This window comes from Monodon monoceros, unplaced genomic scaffold (genome assembly GCF_005190385.1).
Source record: "Monodon monoceros isolate NGI ecotype Baffin Bay Population unplaced genomic scaffold, NGI_Narwhal_1 Super_Scaffold_18, whole genome shotgun sequence".
Classification (NCBI taxonomy): Eukaryota; Metazoa; Chordata; class Mammalia; order Artiodactyla; family Monodontidae; genus Monodon; species Monodon monoceros.
In genome coordinates, this window is record NW_021703774.1 from 168,810,983 (window position 1) to 168,832,427 (window position 21,445).

The following is a 21,445-nucleotide window of genomic DNA, read 5'->3' on the forward strand; positions in this document are numbered from 1 at the left end:
TGAGCACCCATGCCTGAGTACAGCACTGGGCTCTAGGACCGGCGTCTGATTCACACCAGCACATCCACTGAATGGAGTTTCTTCAGGATTCCCGTGGGGGTAGGGACACTTGGTGAAGTAACAGTGCATCACACCTGTGTTCACCATCACCGTTAATTATTTTTAGCTCTAAGAACCTACTATGTGTCAGTCATTTTGCACAATTATCTCATTGATTCTTATAGCAATCCCATGAGGTAAAATTTTTACCCCCAGTTAACAAAGAAAATATCTGAGGCTCAGAGAAGTGAAGCAACTTGCCCAAGGTCACACAGCTTGTGTGAGCTGAAGCCACATTCACACCAGTTCTGCTGACACCCGTGGCCAGGGTCACTCCCCATCAGGACTTTACTCTGAAGAGGGCACCAGGCCTGGGGAAAGAGAAAAACGGCAGCACCCGCCCCACTGCTCACCCCACCGCCACCCAGCAGTCCCACAGGACCCAGATCCTGCCCTGCTAGAGGCCTCCGGCTCCACCCGCACCCTTACCTCAAACCTCGTTCATCCTTCAGAGTCCTGCTGGGCCATCACCAGGTTTTCGAAGAGAACCAGCGAACCTGGCTTCTTCCCTTGTAAAAGGGAAACAGTGACACCTGCCCTGCCTGGTGCGCAGGTAGCCGTAAAGATGGAGTGAGACAGAAGGATGTGAAAGTGAGCGCTCAGATGCTGAAGAGCAGCGTGCAGGGGAAGGTTTGCTGTGGAGCTGGGGGGTGGAGCGGGGCGTCTGTGTGTAAATATGAGTGTGTGTGGCTGTTAGTGTGTGGATGTGCACGTGCAAGTGCGTACACACATGTGTTCGTGAGTTGGTACGTGAGAGAGTGTGAGTGATCAGAGGGGCCACTGTGGCCCCATCGGACGGCAGGCGCAGGGCTGAGGCAGCCCAGGCCTCTCACCCGCCTGACCCCGTGGAGTGAAGTCTGACTCTCATCCGTCAGTGAGGACACTGGTACACCATCCCCACCCTCTGTATCCCCAGCCTGGGCCGCCGTCACCCCAGTGACAAGCTGATGGTCAAAAGTCGATGTCCCTCACAGCTAAGGGACCTCAGGCGAGGCATCCGACCTCCGTGAGCCTGTTTCTTCCCCTGCAAAATGGGTACAATGGAATTGTTGTTACTGCGCTCGGCCAGGTTGTGCCCCAAATGCCGGAATCTCCCCGCCCCCACCACCCTCTTCCCTGACCTTCAGCCCCTGTCGCCTAGTGGTGCGGGAGGCGGGAGGGCCAGAAGATCCCCCTCTGGCTCCTCTTCCCCTCCCCCCGCCCCCCCGCCGGGCTCCTGCTTTACCCCGCCGCCACCCCCCGGCCGGGCTGCTGCAACAGGTCTGCGGGCTGCGGGCGCGCTGGGGGCGGAGCGGCCTCGCGGGCTCCGCGCTCGGGGCTCGGGGCTCCGGACGAGCGCTCCCCGGGGCCGCCCCGCCCGCCGTGCTGCCCGCGTCTGGCAGGGGCGGGCGCGGCTCGCGAGGCGGCGGCGCGAGGCGAGCCGGGCGCTGCGGCGTTGGCGGCGTTGGCGGGGACGACCCGGCGGGAGCGGCGGCTGAGGCGAGAGGAGCCCCGGCCCCTTCTCCGCTCGTCCGCGCTTCCGCTGCGCCAGCGCCGCGCGTGAGCCCCGAGCCCGAGGAGACATGAGCGCCCGGCGGCCCGGCGCACCCAAGGCGCAGCGGCCCGGCCCCGCGGCCCCGTGATGGGCTCCTGCGTGTCGCGAGGTGAGGGGGCCGCGGACCGTAAGGGAAGGAGATCGGGCGCCCGGGGCCCCGCGCCGGGGACGCGCGCACGTCCCCTCGGCCGCTCCAAAGAACCTCGGTGGGGGTAGGGGGGACGACCCGCCCTTCCCGGCCGGCCGCACCCCACCCCCGCCGAGCCCCAGGGGACACGGTGCCCCGAGGGGGACAGGGCGTTGTGGGGGGGGTAGCAGCGCGGAGAGAGAGCGTGGGGAGGTCACCGCATCCCCAGCCCCGCTTAGACCCGCACCGCACCAGGCGGCAGAAGCAGGGTCGCTTCCTTTCCAGCAGCCAGCCACACACCCCCTGCCGTGTGCCTCGGAAGGGACGGAGGCTTCTACTTGCTCCTGGCTTCTCTGGGGTCACTGCGGGGCACCAGGAGAGCAAGCAGACCCTCCTTCCCACACCCCCCAAGACACAGGCCTTAGTAGTTCAGTGTCCCCACTCTGTCCCCTTACCCCATGCCCCTGTCTTCAGAGTCCCTGAACCCCATTGGCAGCAAGGGGTTAATGGAGATGAACAGGTTATAAAGGAGGTTCCCCTTCCCCCACCCTCATCCCTAACTCCTCAGCCCCACCCCCATCCTCGGTCAGGGGACAGGAAGGGACAGAGACAGCTGATGTTCCCAGTAACCCCTGGGCCTTTGACTGGGCACTATCCCGCTCTCCTTCTGTGCCTGAGCTCCATGGCTCTCCCCAAGGTGGTCCCGAGGGAGCCTGAGAGAGCTGCCCTGGGTGGGGGGAGGTTTGGGGGTGGCAGGGACTTATACACAGAGCAGGGGGGATGGGCAGATGGGTCTTTGGAACCCTCCCCACCATCAGTTTTCCGACAGGCTGTTGAGCAACATTGTAGAAGAGGCTGGCTGGGTCATTCTCCCACCCTGGTAACTTCACCCCACAGTGGGACCAGTCGGGGGGGGTGAGGTGAGGGGGTGACTGAGGCCTTGGCTCCAGCTCTGCAGGCTGAAGCCAAATCCACTGACTCCAACCATGGCCTTGGGGGGCTGCCACCTCACCCATCACCCCCAGTAGCTTACTCAGGTGTGGAGGGATGACCAGGCCTTGGGGAGGGGCTGGGCAGGTTCTGGAGGGGACCTTGTCCTGGGAGATGTTGGGGAAGGAGCACAAACCCCTCCCCCCATCCTCTGGCCTCTATGGGGCTCTGCCCACAAGTCCCTGTGGGACATTCAGGTAAGTGGCTTAGGGTGTCTCAGGAGGGTGTCAGGGCTGGGATCATGGGTGGGGCTTAGGCTGTGTGAGGTTCATTCACTTATTTATTCATTAAGCTGATGTTAGCATGACACCTACTGTGTGCCAGGCACTGTGTACATGCTGGGCACCCAGAGGCGGTGAGCCCAGCACAGCATGTGCTCTGAGGCCTACAGCCTGGCCAGAGGGGAAGGTAGTATTAAGAGTGAAGAGTATTTCGTGTTCTTCAGAGCCCACAGGCTCTCAGTGTGTCTCCAGAAACCTTGAAGGCTCTGGGCAGGCTCCAGGTGTTGGGGATCTGGTGTTTCCTTGTTGACTGTGTCCCTCCCCCATCACTTGGCCATCCAGTGCCAGGTGCTGGAGGCCCAGCCCCAGGTGGACTTGCCTGTGACCTGCAGACCAAGGTCAGGCTGCCAGGTGGTGTCAGGATTGGGGCTGGGACCCAGGTCCTCTGGCTGCTACCCCATACCTGGTGCTGGAACCCTCTGCCCTGCCTGTCTGAGGTCACACTGGCCTGAGATGGGTCTTCTCCACCCTTCCTTCAGTGGCTTGGGCTCCTCGTTGTGTATTCTGACCTTGTCCCCGTCCTGAGGGGTCGGCCTACTTCCAGTCTCAACACGCACACAGGCGAGTTGGATGCTCGTAAAGAAGGTGTGAGACCACTTCAGCAGAGGACAGCCATGGTCCCAGTACTCCGGGTTCTGGGTGACCAAACCACTAAGTGGAGGCCACCCACCCCTCTAGTGATCACTAATGCTCCCAGAGTGCTTACGGCTTACCAAGTACCGGTGGGAACATTCAAGGCGCAACTAGCTAACTTGGGGTCTTATACTATCACAGTCCCCATTTTTACAAGCAGGGAAACTGAGCAGAGCCCGAGGCTGCATAGCTAAGAAAGAGCAGGGCTTCCCTGGTGGTCCGGTGGTTAAGAATCCGCCTTCCAATGCAGGGGACATGGGTTCGATCCCTGGTCAGGGAAGTAAGATCCCACATGCTGCGGGGCAACTAAGCCCTCACGCCACAACTAGAGAGAAGCCCGCGTGCCACAGTGAAAGATCCCGCGTGCCACAGTGAAAGATCCCGCGTGCCGCAACTAAGTGCGGCAACTAAGACCCGATGCAGCCGAAAATAAATAAATATTTTGAAAGAACAAAGGAAGGGAGAGAGAAAGGGAGAAGGAAAGAAAGAAAGAGCAGAAGCAGGACTTGAACCCAGTCACGCTGACTCTGGAGCCTGGGCCCTTGTCCTCTGCACCACACAGCCAGCCCTCAGACCCAGGGCCGGGCCGTCCTACTCCTCTCCAGCTGCCAGCTGGAGTCCCCACGAGCCTCTGAGTCTCCACACCTGCACCAGTTGCTAACAACAGCCCTGTTACTTGAAGCACTTCCCTGTGTCAAGGGCTCAACCTGCAGCCAGGCCAGGAATTGCTGACCTCCTGCTGACGCCCATACCAAGTCCAGAGCCCACGTGCAACTGGGGCCACCCCAGCCAAACCCCAGGTGCAAGCCACACCTGGGAGAGCCACCCCATCCCAGCACTGGGCAGCAGTTAGCTTCTGCGAGCCAGGCCTGGGAGGCTAAGAGTGCAGACTCTGGGACTTCCCTGGTGGCACAGTGGTTAAGAATCCGCCTGCCAATGCAGGGGACACGGGTTGAGCCCTGGTCCGGGAAGATCCCACGTGTGACGGAGCAACTAAGCCCATGCACCACAACTACTGAATCCTGCACGCCTAGAGCCCATGCACCACAACGAAGAGTAGCCCCCACTCGCCGCAACTAGAGAAAGCCCACATGCAGCAACAAAGACCCAACGCAGCCAAAAGTAAATTAATTAATTTTTTTAAAAAAAGAGTGCGGACTCTGGAGCCAGCTAGCCTGGGTTCGCATCCCTGCTCCGCCATCCACTAGCTTTGTGACCTCAGCAAGTTACTTAACCTTGTATATGTATCTCAGTGTTCTCGTCTGTAAAATGGGAATAATACTGGTATTGACATCTTAGAGTTACTAGGAGGGGATTAAATGACTTAATTCACGTAAAGCACTCAGACCAGTACCTGGCATGTAGTAAATACTGTGTTAGCTGTCACTTTAATTTTTATTATTACCCTTCTGTGTAGACAGCTAATCCAGACCCTCTCTTGGCTGGGAAAGGGCAAGCTACAGAGGCCTCGAGCACCGTCCTGCCTCATGGGAAAAGAAACAAGCATTTGAGGTGCTGAGACCATGGGGGAAAGTGATTGGGACCAGATTAAGGCAACAAACGCTGTTTCTGGAGGCTATTTTGTGTTCATTGTCTATTTTGAAGCCACCATTTGTTGGGTGCTTGTCCTGCGCTGCCTGAGGCATCACTCCCCTGACCTCGTTAGTCCCCATTCAGCCCTGGAGGGGGGTGTAGGGCTCAGAGATGGGAAGGGTCTTACCTGAGGTCACACAGCCAGAACACGGAGAGGCAGGATTTGAATCCAGGACTGTGTGATCCCAGAGCCTGAGCACGGAACACCTGCCCTTTGCTTTCTCATGTCCCCACATGGAGGGAGGTACCGAGCGTGTGGCCAGTGCTCAAGAAATTCAGCCCTCTGGAATAACTCCAGTGTTAGCATTCGGTTTGGGCTTTGCTACCACCGATGGTGACAATCTGTACAGAGCAGTCTCTGTCTACCCCCCAGCTCTGGGTCTCTCAGTGCCCATCCCATGCCCCTGGCTCCGGAGCCTCTCTGCCTGTCCCTTTCCGCCCCAGTCCACTCCTCCAGGCCAACCCATCAGCCTCTTGCCCCCCCCCCCCCCCCCCCCCCCCGCGCACCTCCCACCTGGGTCTAGTGCACCGGGCACTGGCACTGGCGGGTGGTGAGAGCAGAAACTGGAGACCGAGGAGTTCCTTCTGGAAGGCCAGGCATCTGATTATGTCTGGGAGGAGGCACAAGCTCTAAAGGAGCCGACCAGAACCACCCCCAGTACTCAGGCCCAGTGACTGTGACCCCTCCATTCCCAGCCCCCCAAGGCCCGTCTCACCTTGGCCCTAGCAGAGCCTGTGAGCAGAGTCCCCCTGGGCATGGTGGAGAGACTGAGGAAGGGGTAGATGGGGCCTTTTCCCCCCCTTTTTAAAAAAATTTTTATTTGAGTATAGTTGCTTTACACTGTTGTGTTAGTTTCTGTTGTACAGCAAAGTGAATCAGCTACACGTATACATATATCCCCTCTGTTTTGGATTTCCTTCCCATTTAGGTCACCACAGAGCATTGAGTAGAGTTCCCTGTCTATACAGTATGTTCTCATTAGTTATCTATTTTATACATAGCATCAATAGTGTATATATGTCAATCCCAATCTCCCAATTCATCCCCCGCCCCCACCGGCCTTGCCATTTAGAAGCTCACAGTCTGAGGAGGGAGACACAACCTTGCCCTTGGAGTTGTCTAGTGGGGGAGGCAGGAGACACACGTGGAAAAACAGCCTGAGGACCCTCTCAGGAGATCAGCGCTGGTCAATGGTTGGAGCACAGGCTTTGGCGTTTCAGACTGGCCTAGGTTTGAACCTCATTTCTGCCACTTACTAGTAGGTGACCTTACAGAGGTGATTTAACCTCTCTGAGCCTCAGTTTCCCCATATGTAAAATGAGCATAACGGTACCTACTTTACTGGGTTGTTATTAAGATTGAATCAGAGATAATGGATCGAAAGGCCTAGGATAGTACCTGACACATAGTAGGTGTTCAATAAACAGTGCAAGCAAATCACTGCATGCCAGACTTTGCCCACTAGGGCTGCTGGTAAGGTAATAGCCTAATACACCTGAAGACAATCTAGGCAGGCTGCCTGGAGGAGGTGAGGCTAGATCAGGGTGTTCAAAGAAGTTGGGCCACAGGATGGCAGAGGGAGTAAAAAGGAGCTAGGATGTGTGGAAAGTCCTGAAGAGAACATGGAAAGGGACCCCTTTGGGCAGCTCTGAGTTGTATCAACTCACTTATGGAGCTACTGCCGTGGACGTGGACCTCGTGACCTGTAAATCAGTGTCCTGGGGGGCGGGGGGCACTTTGTCTCCTAAAGGCCAGGCCACTGCCAAGTTCAGAGGGACGGACTGCAGCCATGGCAGTGACTCACAAGGACTCACCCTTGGTGGCCTCCCTCTGCAGAGTCCCCCAGGGCAAGTTCCAGCCCTGGGGAAGGACCAGAGGAGTGGTGCCTGAGATCTGTCCCAGGTCCAGAAAGAGGATGTGAGGTCTGGGAGGAGAGGGGGGACAGAGCCGCTGTCGTTTATGGAGTGCTTCATCCTCACGGCCACCCGCCAGTATTCTCATTTCACAGATGAGAACCCTGAGGCCCCCAGGGGCCGCATCACAGGCCCATAGCCCTGGAGCTGACAGTGAAAAGCCGGGATTTAAACCCAGGCAGGGACTGTGCAAGGAAGGCCTTGCCCGCTGTGCTGCCTTCGGTGCAAGGCAGGAACCTGGCATGTCACAGCTGCGCAGCACACACCTAGGGCGCGGATGGCTGGAGGACCGCATCTTGCACTTGGCCGCAGGGGTCCCAAGAAGCTTAGCGGGGAGGCCCGTGACTGTCCAGGGAGGGTCATCACGAGGGGCTTCGGCTGCTGCTCAGTTTACTGTGTGCTTTCAAGAGGAGGTCTACCCTCTCTGGGCTGCTGAGAAGAAGCAAGGTGAAGCCTGGAACCACTACGTCCTCCTGGGGTGTGGAGCCCTGGGAGACACTTTGGGGGAGGTGGCAGCCACGATGACAAGTGGGCTGGGACATAGGCACCAAGGAACAGCTCAAGGGGCTGGACGACTGGGAAGGAGGTGAGAAGAATCTGGGTGGTAATGTTGCAGACGCACCCAAGGAACGAGCAGAGAAAACCAGTGTGGGAGTGTTTGCAGCCAGAGGGGTTTAGGTGAAACATCAGGAGGATCTGCTCGGGTGGCTGGACTCTAGCAGGTTGAGGAGCTGGCATGGGAAGGCAGGAAGCACCCTTGGTTCGCAGAGAAGCTCCGGTTGAAGGCAGAGGGATGGAGGGGACATCTAGATGACACCCCTCTCTTTGAAGGATCAGGGTGGCCCCGTCCAGGCTGCCGTGGCAACCAGAGGCCCGTCACTTCTGTGGCCAGGGCAGGTGGGGGAGGGGGGCAGTCTGAGAAGGAGCCTCAGACCTTGAGTTCGGGGGAGTAGGGTGTGGACTGGGAAAGGGGGGGTATCCCCACAGCTCCCTTGGGAGAGGAAAGTGCCCACAGGAGCAGAGGCTAGGGGTCTCCTCAGGCTATCCCGCAGCCCCCACCCCACATGAAAGCTGTGTTTTTCCAGTTGCCGGTGGTGACGTGGCTGCCGGTCCCAGCTGGGCGAAAAGCAGCCTGTGATTTCACCCTGGGCTGGTTCATTACCTGACGTCTCCATAGCAACCAGCCTGTGACATCACGGGGCCAAAGTCCTCAGGGGAGAAGGCAGCTTTGGCAGAGGCGCCTGCACCCCAGCTGAGATGCGGGGCAGGAAAGCTGGGGAGGGGGCTGGGAGCCAGGAGCCCACGTCCGCCACCACGTCGACAGATAACTTTGTTCAAGTCACGTCCCTCCAGGCCTTGGACATCACCTGCCAGCTCCCCTTGCTCCCCGGCCTGTGGTTGCAGAGTTTTAAAACAGCTTCGGGCGATGGGCAGGGACCTGGAGATATTCCCTCACCCTTCAGAGTTCCCAGGGGTAGTCTGTAGCCAGCATCACCCTGTCTCCACCTTGGAGGCCCCAGCTTGTGCATGCTGGCACCTTAAGAGTGCGACTTTCAAACTTTTTTGACTGGACCCATAAGAATAAATTATTTTGCATTGTAATCCAGTACACACACAGGTGCACACATGTGTGTCTGTGCAATTTAAACAGAGGCTTCATGAAATAAGACTTAGCCTGTCTCTGCAGTGGGTTCTGATATTTTCTATTCTACTCAATTCTACTTCATTCTTTTAAAATATGACCTAGTAAATTGCTTGCTTGACCCACTAAAGGATGCGCCCCTGGTTTGAACACCACCTTTGAGGGACCTGGAACGTTGCCTTTGTACACATGGAAACTCTGATGCCCGGAGGGGGGCAGGACTCTGTCAGGGTCACACAGCCAGGACTGGGCATAAAGAGCAAGATGTATTGGACACTATGGGGTGCACGGCTTAGCCCCCATGATCCCACGCTGCCCTCGCTGCTCTTAGCACCCGAGTCACTGAGCTGTGGATTCAGCGGGTGGGGGCTTAAACTGGCTCCACTTTCCTTTTCTCCGGTCCCCTCTCCAGACAGTCTCACTTGAACCTCCCTGACCTGCCTGCCCGTAACAGCCTTCGGGCAGATTCCAGAACTCTCTTGCCTCTTCCGGACACTAAGTCCAGTCCACCCAGTTTGGATGACAACTTTCATCTCGCATCCCGTCTGACCCTCTCCTTCTCCCCGTCAGCCATGGCTGGCTGCTCTTTACTCTGCAGGCCTCCCTCTCTGGGTCCCTTTCTTCTCTGACATGGTGGGGTCTGGCATGAGGAACTTGAGAAAAAATGGCCTAGACATTTGTATTTATCTGGAGCTCTAGTGGTCTCCCTTGGCTACCACTGGCTCAGCGATGAAGCCTCTGTGTTGTAGGCAAGCAAATATTCATTCCTTCATTCTTACAACAAATGTTTAATGAGCACCTACTATGTGCCAGGCCCTAGGCAGGTGCTGGGACTATGTTGCAAATAACACCAGGTCCCAGTCCTCACAGAGCTCATGTTCCAGTGAGAAACCATGAACAAGGAAACAGACACACACATTGTGGAGTGATGGGTGTAAAACAGGGTGAGGGGATAGAAAGAGTCGGGTGTCATATTAAATAAGATGGTTGGGGGAGGCCTCGCTGAGGTTGTAACATTTGAGCAGAGACATGAACGGAGGGAGGGAGTGAACCTGTAGGTGGCAGGAGAGTCCCAGATGGAGAAAAGGAACAAACGGGCAGTGCAAAGGCCCTGAGGCAGGAGTGTGTTGGAGTGAGAGGAGGAGAGGAGGGACATGAGGTGGGAGGGGGGCCAGGGTCTCTCGGGTTAGCACGTGTGAATTCTCTGGGGAGCCATGGTGGCGGCGGGAGGGGCTCCCCACTATAGAGCCCATGTCGTGGGAGATCTGACCTGATTTGACCTCTTGCATTCCCTGCCGAATTCCCTTTTCCCCCTAAAGTGATCCACCCTGCAGCCTCTTGGGGCTGGGGTCCTCTTGCCTTCAAGCAGCCCTCTTAGGGGACTGCTCAAGAATGGAGCAAAAATGGAGCCTTGGGCGGAGCAAGGCTCAAACCTGGCCCCTTCCTCAGTGTCTACTTGACCCTTGACAACACAATATTCCCCTTTGCAGGCTTCCCAGATTTCTGCAGGTGAGTCTCTGGGAGCCCCCGTGGGGAGAAATAGGTAGTCAGAGTCAGAAGGGGGTTGATGGCTGGGGTAGCAGAGCCGGTTTCAGCCACTTTGAAGAGAGCGTCTGCTACCCCCATCCCGCCTCCACCCCCGACAGCGACTTTATTCAAAAGCGGGGCCCTCAAAGCGTCTTGGTTCTCAGTTTGGATCCTGGTAGACAATTCCTGAGGAACAGGAGCAGTCCCCCTCAGCTGCCCATTTTACAGATGTGGAAATAGAGGCTTGGAGAGGCAAAGTCACTTGTTCAAGGTCCCACGGTAATAAAGGGCAGACCCAGGATTTGAACCGGGCAATCTGGCACCAAAGCCTCACCCAGCTGTCTTAGGAGCAGTTCCTCAGGAGCAGACCCTGAAACGGGGATGGGGGTACAGCTGGAATGTGAAGGAAATCTTACAGAGGAAACCAGTACAGGAGTGGAGAGAGTGAGGCAGAGGAGATGCAGCCAGGAAAGGGTGTCTGTCGTCCTGCGGGAGGTGGTTTCCGCCTAATCCCACAGGGAACTCTGGGATGTAAGTGAAGCTCAGTGTTTTCCCACCCAAAACAGAGGAGCTGGGGTCCTGCCCCTCCAGTCATGGGCTAAGGGCTGCTCCGGTGGGAGCAGCATCACTTCTCAGTTTCAGCCTAGTTGCCCGCGGGCAGCCCGCCTAGAAAGAGCCTCAGGTGCTGCCTGTTGGAAGCAAAGTACGTGGGGAGGGGACTGTGGGTGCACAAAAACGGGAGAAACAGATCCACCGGGATCTGGGGGATTGGGTGCAGCAGCCACACCATCCCCTGCCACCCAGTTCTTCCCTCCCTGTTGCCCCGAGTCTCCAGTTCAGCCCACTCTCCTCCATCCACCAGTGGCGCCCCCAGCCCCGTCTCTGGGGTTGCCTGACGTCTCTCATCTCCAGCCTCAGACCCTCCCTGGCCTCAGCTTCCTCCAGGAAGCCCTGTCGGCTTCCATTCCGTCAGCTCCTCCGCCTCTGCCCGCGCTGGCCCAAGCCAGAAAGGGGTGGTGGGAGCCAGTGCCCAGGGCTGGATAGGCTGCAGGCTGCGACCAGTGTCCTGCAGAGGGTCCCCCTCCCTGTGGCAGCCCAGACGCTGCTGCTGCTCCTGGCAGACTCCTTCCAGACCCCATGGCTTCGTGCAAGCCCCGCCCACCCGTGCCGTCCCCACGGTCTTCCCGCACCACCATCCCCAGCTCTCCTGGACCGCCTACCTCCTGGCCAGCTCCTGCCATCAGCTCTCCTGCGCAGCCCCCAATCCCCACCCCGAACTCATCAAAACTCTTTTTGTGCTTTGGAAGAGAGTGAACCTCGGCGTCAGACCCACAGGACTCAGGTCCTGATTGCCGGCGACTGACTGTGTGCCTGGGGCTAGTGGCTTCCCCATCTGTGCCTCAGTTTCCTCACCTGCCAAGTTGAGCCACAGATTCCTTCCTCTCTAGGTCAAGGTGAGGACTCTGCCATCACACTGAGAAAGAAGAATGTAGAAAGCAGAGCGGTCCCCTGGTACTGCTGTTCCCCTGGCTCAGCCTTGTGTTTGAATGAGGGGCTCTGTGGGGGCGGTGTTCCTGCATCAAACTGTGAGCTCCCCGAGGGCAGGGATGGAGTTAATCCTACCTCGTCTCCAGGTGCTTGCACAGTGTAGACATCCAGTAGATGGGTGCTCAGCGGGTGAAGGAATGAATGGCTGCATGGATGGATGGATGGATGCATGAATGAATGAATGAACGATCATCCCCCAGATCTTGACATAACTGGGCTTTTCCTGATACTCAGGCCTCAGCTCTGAGAAGCCCTCTCCAGCCTCTCCTACTTACGCTGTCATTTTTTTCTTCATAGCTATTATTGTTTCCTAATAGGTCTTACTCATTTGTGAGTTTTCGGTTAATAGTCTCTCTCCCTCACTAGAACATCAGCTCCATGAGGGCAGAAACCATCTCTGTCTTCTTCACCATTGTGTCCCCAGTACTCAGAACAGCGCGAGGCGCATAGTAGGTGCTCAGCTAATACTTTTCAGTGAATGGAAGAGTAACTAAATGCATTAATCAAATGAATGATAATGGTGTTCTCTGTCATCCTGGGGGGGTGGAGGAGTCCTCTTCAATTTGGCACAAGGATTCAGTCCAGCAATTCCAGCTGCTCAGGTCAAGGTGTTCATTCCCTCAGCAACGACTGTGAACCTACATTGTGGTAGGCCCTAGGGATGCATCAGGGGCAGGCCGATCCCTGCCCTGCCCCCACCACACACATAAATAATTTTACCAGCCATCCTGTGCTAAATGCTGTAATAAAGGTGGAAATCATCCCCACTGATGTTTACAGAGCACCTACTAAGTGCAGGCGGGGTTCTACGCTCGGGACGCAGAGCGCTGAGCAGGGCTGCCATGGTCTCCGTGCTCAAGGTGCTCACGTTCGTTGTAGGGAGAGCGGTCGGACTCTTAAGTAAACAGAAATATCAGAGGGTGATGACTGGTGGCCGGCATGGGGACAGGGAGGGCCACATTGAACAGCGTGGCCAGGGAAGGGCTCTCTTGAGCTGAGTCCTGGATGATGAGGTTCAGGAAGATCTGGGGAGAGAGTGTTCCAGGCACAGGGGAGGGGACAGCAAGGCCAAAGAACAAGCTTGGCCATTTGAGGAGCAGCAAGGAGGCCAGAGTGGCCGAAACAGTGAGCGAGGGGGCGGGCAGAGGACTGAGGTCAGGAGTGGGCGAGCTGAGGTGTACGGCCCTGAAGGCCGAGGTGAGGGGCTGGCTCTTCTCCTAAAGTGCGATGCAAGGAAGCCAAGGCAGGTGAAGACAGTCTCCTAAAGTGCGATGCAAGGAAGCCAGGGCAGGTGAAGATAGTCTGACCTGGAATGTGATGTCCCTGTGCTGCTGGGTAGAGAGTGGATGGCAGGGCCAGGAGGGGAAGCAGGTGACTGTTGGTGAGAGAAGGTGATGGGTCCCACCAGGGGAACAGCGGTGGGTATGGAGAAGGATAAATCTGGAATGGAGCTCTGAGAGAGAGCCAGTGGGACTTGCTGGTTGATTGGATGGGGTTGGTGGGGAGAGGTGGGGAAAGCAGGACACCCAGAAAGCTCCTGGATTTTTTTGCTGGTACAGCTGGGCGGACCATTGCATCATTTTCTAAAATTGGGGAAGTAAAGGAAGATGGACTCAGGTTTGCAAGTTCCGTTTTGCCCGGAGTTTGCTTGAGATGCCTGTTGGGCATCCACGTAGGGAGCTGGAAACTCATTCAAGAGCTCAAGCAAAGAGTCGGGGCTGGAGGTGTAAATGTGGGTGTCAGCTACATATGGGTGAGATCTCTTGGGAGAGAGAAAAGGGAGGCAAGGGGCCCAGGATGGAGCGGTGGGGCGGGCTCAGGGGATGAGCAGTGAGGGAGGATGAAGAAGAGTGCCATGGAGGCGGGAGGGAAGCGGGAGAAGGGTGTGGCTGGAGAGGGAAGGAGGGATGGGCGACACCCTTGTGCCTCCTGGGTGGCCACCGAAGATGGGGCCGCTGAACTTGCCCCCCCCCCCCCCCCGTGCAGGATTCTGGCCACTTGCCAAGGGCTGTCTCATGAAAGGCTGGTTGGGACAGGTGGAGGAGAAAATGGGAAAAGATGGGAAGTAGAGGTCGGACACAAGTCTGGCCACGAAGGGGACAGAGGAGTGAGCACGGAGTAGAGGGAAGCAGGGGCTGGGAGTAGGTCTTTAAAGGGGGGAAGAGGCGGGGCTGGGGGCTGGCCCAGAGGTGAGGGGACTCCATGAGGCAGAAGAGAGGAGAGGGGATGCTGGCAAGAGTCCCTGGGCCGAGAGACATTGCAGCCAGTGCCAAGCTGATGGGCTGACTTGGTGGGGAGGGAACACAGGCAACATGAGAAAGCGCAGAAGCCCGCCCTGGACGGAGGGCAGAGGCGGAGCCCAGACCCCGGGTGGGGGGGGGAGGGACTGGTCTTGGACCGAAGGGGGACAGTTATTCCTTTGTCACAAGAGGGAAAGCAGACTATGTGGCATGCGGGCAGGGCAATGATTTGAGGTGGAGAGAGTGGGGTGATGCCTTCTGACGGCTCCTGGGTTGCATTGAGGGCTGGAGAGAAGCCAGCAGCAAGGTCCGGGGAGCAGCAGGGGTGTCAGTGTCAGGAGTTCAAGAAGGAAAGAGGATGAGGTAGTCAACCTCGCAGGACGCAAACGAGCAGGAATCAGAGAAACCTAGAAGGATCCTTGGGTAGCGGGCTGTGTGAGGCCGGCAGGTGCCGGTTTAACATGACGCCCGTGACTTTCCCCAGCGACGTGCAGCTCGAAGGGTCCAGGCACGAAGCAGGCAGAGGGTTAGACTAAACAGGGTTAAGAGAGTCAAAGGTGTCTGCAAAGGAGAGCTTGTAGGATGTGCCAGTAAGTCTTAGCTGGGCCAGGAGGGAAGTGAGGACGTGAGGAGTCAGTGGAAGGTAGAATAAGTGGATTGGAGGTCTCCATGAGGTCAAAAAATTGCTGGAGTGTGGGTACTAGAATCAGTGCAAATGGAGTAACAAGCAGGTGGGCAAGTAACCCCCACTGAGGGAATCTGGCTGGACTCCTCACCTGCTGTGAGCTTGAGTCTGTTTTCTACGAAATGATGTAATAATATAGTAACGCCCATCTCTCAGGACTGGCTTGAACAAGCTTCGTGAGCAAGAGAGCTCTGGGCTTTTCTAAGTTCCTTGTCTTTCTTTTTTCCAGATTTGCTCACAAGTACCCACAAGGACTGCCCCATGCCCCAGGGCACGGCCCCTCTGAGCCCAGACTTGCCCTCCAGCCGCCCACCCATCGTGGCTCCAGACCATGTCATTGGCAAGGTAACTGGTCACGCTTCGTCCCCACCTTCACCCCCACGTATGCCCTGGTTCCTGGGCTGTGCCCTACGGCTCCCCACAGGGAGCAGAAACCATTTCAGCCTCCTCTGTCCCTGCCGAACTTGGCCACTACCCCTCAGGGTTGGTATTTAGCTGGATGAAGGTCTGAATTGGGCTGGGCATCAGGGACTGGACCAGACCTATTTAGAAAAGAGAGTCCCACGCTGAAGGGCTTCCCACCCAAATCAACTCAGCCTTGCAGATTAGATGTTCTGTTACCAGCCCACAGACTCCTTAGCAGCCTGCACTCCACCTGGAGAGTAAAGGAATGGAATTCTCAGTCCAGGTAGATCAGGACGATCTTGCTAGGGCCTCAAATCCCGTGCATAATTTCCATCTTTGCCCCAGAGGTTGTGGCTTGAACCTACCAGTTGATATAATTACCCTTTTCTTTTGTTTTTTGAGCATATACCACATGCTAAGCGTCGTGCTAGTCACTTTGCCTACGTTATGTCATTTACGCTTCAGCACAACCTGTGAGATAAATGGCATTGTTACCATTTTACAGAGGACGAAGCTGATGTTCTGAGATGTTAAGTCACTAGTCCAAGGATACCCAGGTGGAAGTGGCAGAGTCAAAGGCCAGCCCAGGTCTGATCTATCCCCTAACCCACTGCGTCTCCTGGCAGAGCCATCATTGCACCCCCCCCCGCTCCTCTCTCTGCATGCCAGGGGACACCAGGGCATGACCCATGAATAGGCAGACCCCGACCTCAGGGGCGACCAGAAGGCTGACCCACACCACCAGCCAGGGCTCCAGGATTCGCGCCATCTGCTGGCACAGTGGGCCAGACCCTGCCTGTTCCTCTTTCTCCTCTTGTTTTAGGACAAACAGATGGATTTCTGTTGGGATCCTTGGCAGGTCAGTGCACTTGCCCATCCCCCAGTCTAGCCAGCCCCAGCTGACACCATTGCCCCTCCCTCTGCTGGGCCCAGCCTGGGCACACAGGGCTGCCAGCCCTGGGGGAGGGGCCTGATGGAAACAGGGCTGGGGATGGTCCTGTGGGGGGCTGGCAAGATGGCCAAAGGATGTGGGGAGGGTGCGTAATGGGGATGGGAGGGGTGGGGGGAAATCATCTTGCAGGTCTGCCCCACCCTGCTCACCACTACCCCCCACCCCGCCCTGTTTCTCCAGAGGTGCTTCCATACCACCAACGGCTACCTGTCCGACTCCAGATCCTGCTCCAGCAACTACAACGTGGCAGCCCTGGCCACCTCGTCCCTCGTGGGTAAGCTCCAGCTGCCCTCTCCTGTCCTGGAAGTTCGCACAGCAACCCCCAGGCACTGGCGGTGGGAAGGTCAAAGCTGAATTGCAGCTGGAAGGACTGCGGCCCTGCTGGATTCAGCATTTTCTAAATGCCAGGTTCCGTGCTGAGCTCTGCAGGACTTAGGGCTCCTGCCCACCCCCACCCCACCCCCGACCCCGCCATGGGTTAAATTGTTGGGTTCTCCACAAGTTCTGAGGGGATGGCCCCAATTTTCCAGGTGTCTGCCAGCGGTGATCTCCCTGCTTCTCTGCAGCACATGAAACCTGCCCTCGTGCCAACTTGGGTCAGATTCCCTAGAAGCAGAGCCCAAGAGGGGAATTGTGCTAGTGATTTCCTGAGAGGTTATTCTCGGAGGAAGCCTGTAGGGAGCAAGGGCAGCAGGACAGGGCAGGGGAGGGAGCTCAGCAGAGGTGTAGCTGCGGAAGTCTTGTCTTTCTCAGCCTGATCCCATGGGGAGCACAGGAGCATGACTTGCACCATAGAATTCATGGCACTTTGAGGCGAGGTGGCTGGGTTTTGTTTTTATAAATGTATTTGTTTGTTTGTTTGTTTGTTTTGGCTGTGTTGGGTCTTCACTGCTGTGCACGGGCTTTCTCTAGTTGCATGAGTGGGGGCCACTCTTCTTTGTGGAGCGCGGGCTCTAGGCGCGCGGGCTTCAGCAGTCGTGGCACGTGGGCTCAGTAGTTGTGGCTCGCGGGCTTAGTTGCTCCGCGGCATGTGGGATCTTCCCGGACCAGGGCTCGAACCCATGTTCCCTGCATTGGCAGGCGGATTCTTAACCACTGCGCCACCAGGGAAGTCCCAGGGTGGCTGGTTTCATATCACTCCTCCATCGGTCCATCACTGGCTGCCACCTTCCGAGCACCTCTGGGTGAGGCAGCTCCCATCAGCTAAGGGCAAGGCTCCCAAGAAGGGCACAGGTGTGAGCCGGCAGCAGCACCTGCAGTGGCAGGGGGTGGGCACGCCGGACCAGCACGGCATCTGCCCCGTGTTGACCACAGCACCGGCTCTTCTCAGCCAGCCAGCCTCTGCTCGCAGCTTTGCTCCTTGATCCTCAGGCTCCCATTTCTTTACATCCCTCACAGCTCCCCAGAGGGCCCTTGCTGCCCCCGCACATTTGCCCCTGTCGTTCCCTCCACCTGAAACCCCTTCCCTCCACCTCACCTGCGCCTCGGGGGGCCACTGAACCACCGCCTCCAGAAACCTTCTCTGGTTGCCAGCACTCCCCAACCTGTGTGTGTGGGGGTCTTCCCCTTCTTTCCACCTCCACCTTTCCCATTTCCCCAGAGTTTTATGTCTCAGTTTCCTTCACGGATGCCTTTCTTTCTTAAATATTGCTGCTTCTCACGTCATGGCTTCTGGGAACAGTGACTCCCAGATCTGAGTTCTCAGCCTGGGTTAAAGGAGATGCCGAATCATTCTTGACAACCTTCTATCATCTTCCACATGTGACCGGTCTACTCACAAGAACCCCTCCAGGCCCTCCTCCCCATCTGCCCAGCCCTGTCCTGTCTCTTGCTGGATCCCTTCAATGGCCCCTAATGTCCCCCTCTCTCCACCCTTGGCCCCTAATCCTCTTCTAAATGGCCCCTAATGTTCTTCCTAAACGACAGGTCTGGCTTGTCACTCTCTTGCTCATTACCCTGCTGTGGCTCCCCATTGCTCTAAGCAGAACAGTGGCGCCCTCAGTCTGGCTCGCTGAGCCCCCGGTCTGGCCCCTGTTGGGCTTCCCAGCCTCTCCTGCCTCCCTGCTCCTCGTGTTGCCCCATGTCTTGTCCCCAGTCGTCCTGGAACCATGCCAGACTCTTCTATGCCTTCATCCTCTTCTCATCTCTGGAATAGCCTCCAGTCTTGCCTCTGTTTATCCAACTCAAGCTGCCTTCCAAGCTGGACTCCAGTCTACCTCTTCCAGGAAGCCTTCCCTGCCTGCTACAGGTCCCACCCTCAGCAGAGCGGGCAGTGTCCTAGGCCTAGGGGCTGCTCTCTCGGAACTTGTTAACTAATGGATACAGGGAGGGCTGGGTGGATCTTGAATGGATCCTTGAGTGAATCTCCTTGAGCAGAAGGGTCTAAGCTTGGTCACAGAGGGAATGAAGGGTGCGACAGGTCTGGAGAAGAAGCACCAGGTGGGCAGGAGCATTGCTTGGAAGCAGGACACGGCGGGGGCCGTGGGGCCTGCAGATGTGTGGGGAGCATCTACGTGAGAGGGCCTCAGGCTGTGGGAGGACATGGGGCAGGCGGGCAGCGGGCACAAGGCATTGTCCTGGCGGGAGGAACTGGACAGGTACAGGCTCTGTGGGTGTGGGTTTTGCGGACGCAGGGCACTGGGAGAGGACGGGGCGCTGAATGGATGTGCGGTACAGGCCATTGGATTGCCCTGAGGTACTGGAGGGCCTGGGGTATTGGGGGTGGGGCCCTGAGCTGGGCCTTGGGTCAGAGCCATCACTCAGCTGCCCTCAATTGCCCCAGGAGTGGTGCAGAGCATCAAGGACCACATCACAAAGCCCACGGCCATGGCACGTGGTCGCGTGGCCCACCTCATCGAGTGGAAGGGCTGGAGTGCCCAGCACTCAGGCTGGGAGTTGTCCACAGCCGAGGACGAGCATTACTGCTGCCTCCCAGATGAGCTGCGTGAGGCCCGCTTTGCCGCAGGTCAGAGGGCGGAGGGGGAGCTTGGGGACGGGGACTGGCTGGGGCTGTAGTCCTTAGGGGACCCAGGGTCACCACCTGGGCATCGTCTGGGCAGGCAAGAATAATGCCATGGGGTGGACGGGGCATTGGTGGGCACACGCTGATCAGCATGCCCGGGCATGGATGGGCAGCCCCAAGAGGCAATGTCTGGTGCCAGCCTGACCTGGCACCGGATGCCCCACACACCCTCTGCCCGTGCCCCTGCTGAGCCGGGTCCGTCCCCTACAGGGGTTGCCGAGCAGTTTGCCATCACGGAGGCCACACTGAGTGCCTGGTCCTCGCTGGACGACGAGGAGCTGCCCCCAGAGAACAGCCCCCAGGACGTCATCCAGCTACAGGGTACAGCCCGGCGGGCGCCAGGGCGGGCTGGGTGTGGCAGAGCTGGGGCTGCATGCCCGCTCTGCCCTGTGACCTCAGACAAGCCCCTCTGTCCCTCAGCCTTAGTTTTTCTTCATCTGAAAAATGGGGCTGGTGATCCTTGCCCTGCCCATTGCCCAAGGAGTGCCACGAGCATAAAGGAGAGAAAGATAGGTGATAGACAGATAGATAACATGAATTAAGTGCTCACTGTGCTAAGTGCTTTACATGTGTTATTTCACTTTGTTCTTATGACAGCTCTAGGAAGTAGGTGCTGTTATCTTCATTTTACAAATGAGGGAAACGGAGGCATCAAGACACTCACCTCAGATTACACAGCTACAGGCATCAGAGCCAGGATCTGAGCCTTAACACCAAGCACAGCCCAACCACCTTTCTAGGACCCCAGGTTACTACCGAGGGCTTCAGGGAGCGTGGGTCCTAGGTGGCGCCTGCACCCACTATCTCATCTGCTCCTCCCTGCGACAAGGCAGGGAAGGGAGTGGAGGCCTGGGAAGAGCGCTGGTTGTCCCACTTCTCAGAGCGCAGAGGGATTTGAGGGCTCTGGCTCCAGAGCCTGCTCTTGACTATTCTGCTCACTGCCACTGCCACCACCACCCTGTCACCCGCCCCCAGGGAGAAACTGGGGCTCAGAGAGGTTCAGTGACGTGACCAAGGTCACACAGCTTGGCAGTGACAAAGCCAGATTTGGAGGCAGGTCTTCTGCCCCCCTCCCTGCCTCACACTCCCGGAGAAGGTGCAGAGCCGGCTCTTCTGAGCTCCTTTCCTCACCCCCACACCCCTGCTGCTTTTCCAGACCTGGAGAGCATCTACCTTCAAGACAGTCTTCTGAGCGTCCCCTCGCAGGATGACAGTCTTCTGGCCTTCTCCTCCCCCGATGGATGGCCCTCATCTGATGAGCCCCCCACCAGAGCCTCTGGCCCGCAGCCCCCCAGCCCCGAACAGCAGCGCTGGCAGCGGCTACTGGGGGCCCCGGGGCCCGAGGGGGGGGGCCCGCCTGCAGGGCTCCCTCCCGTCGGTGGACAGTGGCTCCCTCTCGGAGGAGGACGAGGTGTTCTATAACTGAGGCGGGGGCCGGAGCCTGCTCACGCCGTGACCTTGCCTGGTGGGCAGCCCAGGTGTATCAGGACACCAGGGTCTGGCTGGGCATCTCTTGACCCCTCAGGGCAGGCACGGGGTGGGTGCGGCAGGGATGGGGGCCAGCATTCCTTGGGGACCATTCCGTGCCTCTGTGGACCTGCCCCCCGCAGTGGGAGCCGTAATCCCCTTCTCCCTCTTTACTTGGCTCAGGCAGGCACCTTCCCCTGCAGTTACTGCCATCAGCGAGCTCAAGGCCTCTCAGCAGACAGCAGGCAGGCCGCCCAGAGGGGCCAACAGCCAGGTTCCCAGGCAGACAACCGCGGAGGGGCCTGGGAGACCCGCCTCGACCCCAGGGCTCGGTTCCTTGCCCCTCCCCTCTGTGCTCCTGCCCCCCACCAGAGGCGGGGTAGCCTCTTGGGGTACCTAACATCTGTTCCTTAGTGCTCTTCACGAGGATTCTGTCTCTGGAGTGTCTGTCTGTCCGTCACTCTCTGGATCTGCTCCCTGGTGCCCTGCTCCCCCCTCCCATCTCCCTGAAGGTTTTCTGAAGACATTAAAGTGGTGGATTCACCCTGGAGGAACTTGGCCTGGTCTCTGCTGGGGACGGCATGTCCTCAGGCCCTGGTGGGGGGAGCTCTAGAAGGACTTTGGAGAGGGCCCCTACCCCCAAAATACACAGACAGCTGGTCAACCTGCTGCCAGCAGCCAGGCGGGTCCCCGTGGAGGATGCTTAAGGCCCTGTGGACTCTCCAAGGAACCACACGTGGGGACCCCGCTGTGTCAACCCTGGCTCAGCCAAGGAGGAGGCTGAGG

At 57.8% G+C, this 21,445-nt stretch overlaps 1 protein-coding gene across 3 annotated transcripts; it reads left to right on the forward strand.

Annotated features, from left to right (window-relative positions):
• The first annotated feature begins 1,619 nt into the window (after positions 1-1,619).
• FAM131C (family with sequence similarity 131 member C) lies at positions 1,620-21,203 on the forward strand. Of its 3 annotated transcripts, none has more exons than XM_029227301.1 (7): positions 1,620-1,742; positions 15,043-15,158; positions 16,042-16,077; positions 16,351-16,444; positions 18,953-19,135; positions 19,403-19,513; positions 20,349-21,203. In XM_029227301.1, exons 1-7 carry the CDS (start codon positions 1,721-1,723, stop codon positions 20,612-20,614), a joined length of 828 nt encoding a protein of 275 aa, XP_029083134.1. In that variant the 5' UTR covers positions 1,620-1,720; the 3' UTR covers positions 20,615-21,203. The 3 variants fall into 3 exon arrangements, with proteins under 3 accessions (XP_029083134.1, XP_029083136.1, XP_029083137.1); XM_029227304.1 differs by lacking the exon at positions 1,620-1,742 and adding an exon at positions 15,724-15,806 and having other exon boundaries at positions 15,133-15,158; XM_029227303.1 differs by lacking the exon at positions 1,620-1,742 and having other exon boundaries at positions 15,088-15,158; positions 15,724-16,077.
• Positions 21,204-21,445: the final 242 nt, after the last annotated feature.

Coding starts and splice junctions, on each gene's coding strand:
- FAM131C (XM_029227301.1), top strand. CDS start 1,721: ATGGGCTCCTGCGTGTCGCGAG. Junction 15,159..16,041: donor CAGACCATGTCATTGGCAAG/GTAACTGGTCAC, acceptor CTCTTGTTTTAG/GACAAACAGATGGATTTCTG. Junction 16,078..16,350: donor TCTGTTGGGATCCTTGGCAG/GTCAGTGCACTT, acceptor CTGTTTCTCCAG/AGGTGCTTCCATACCACCAA.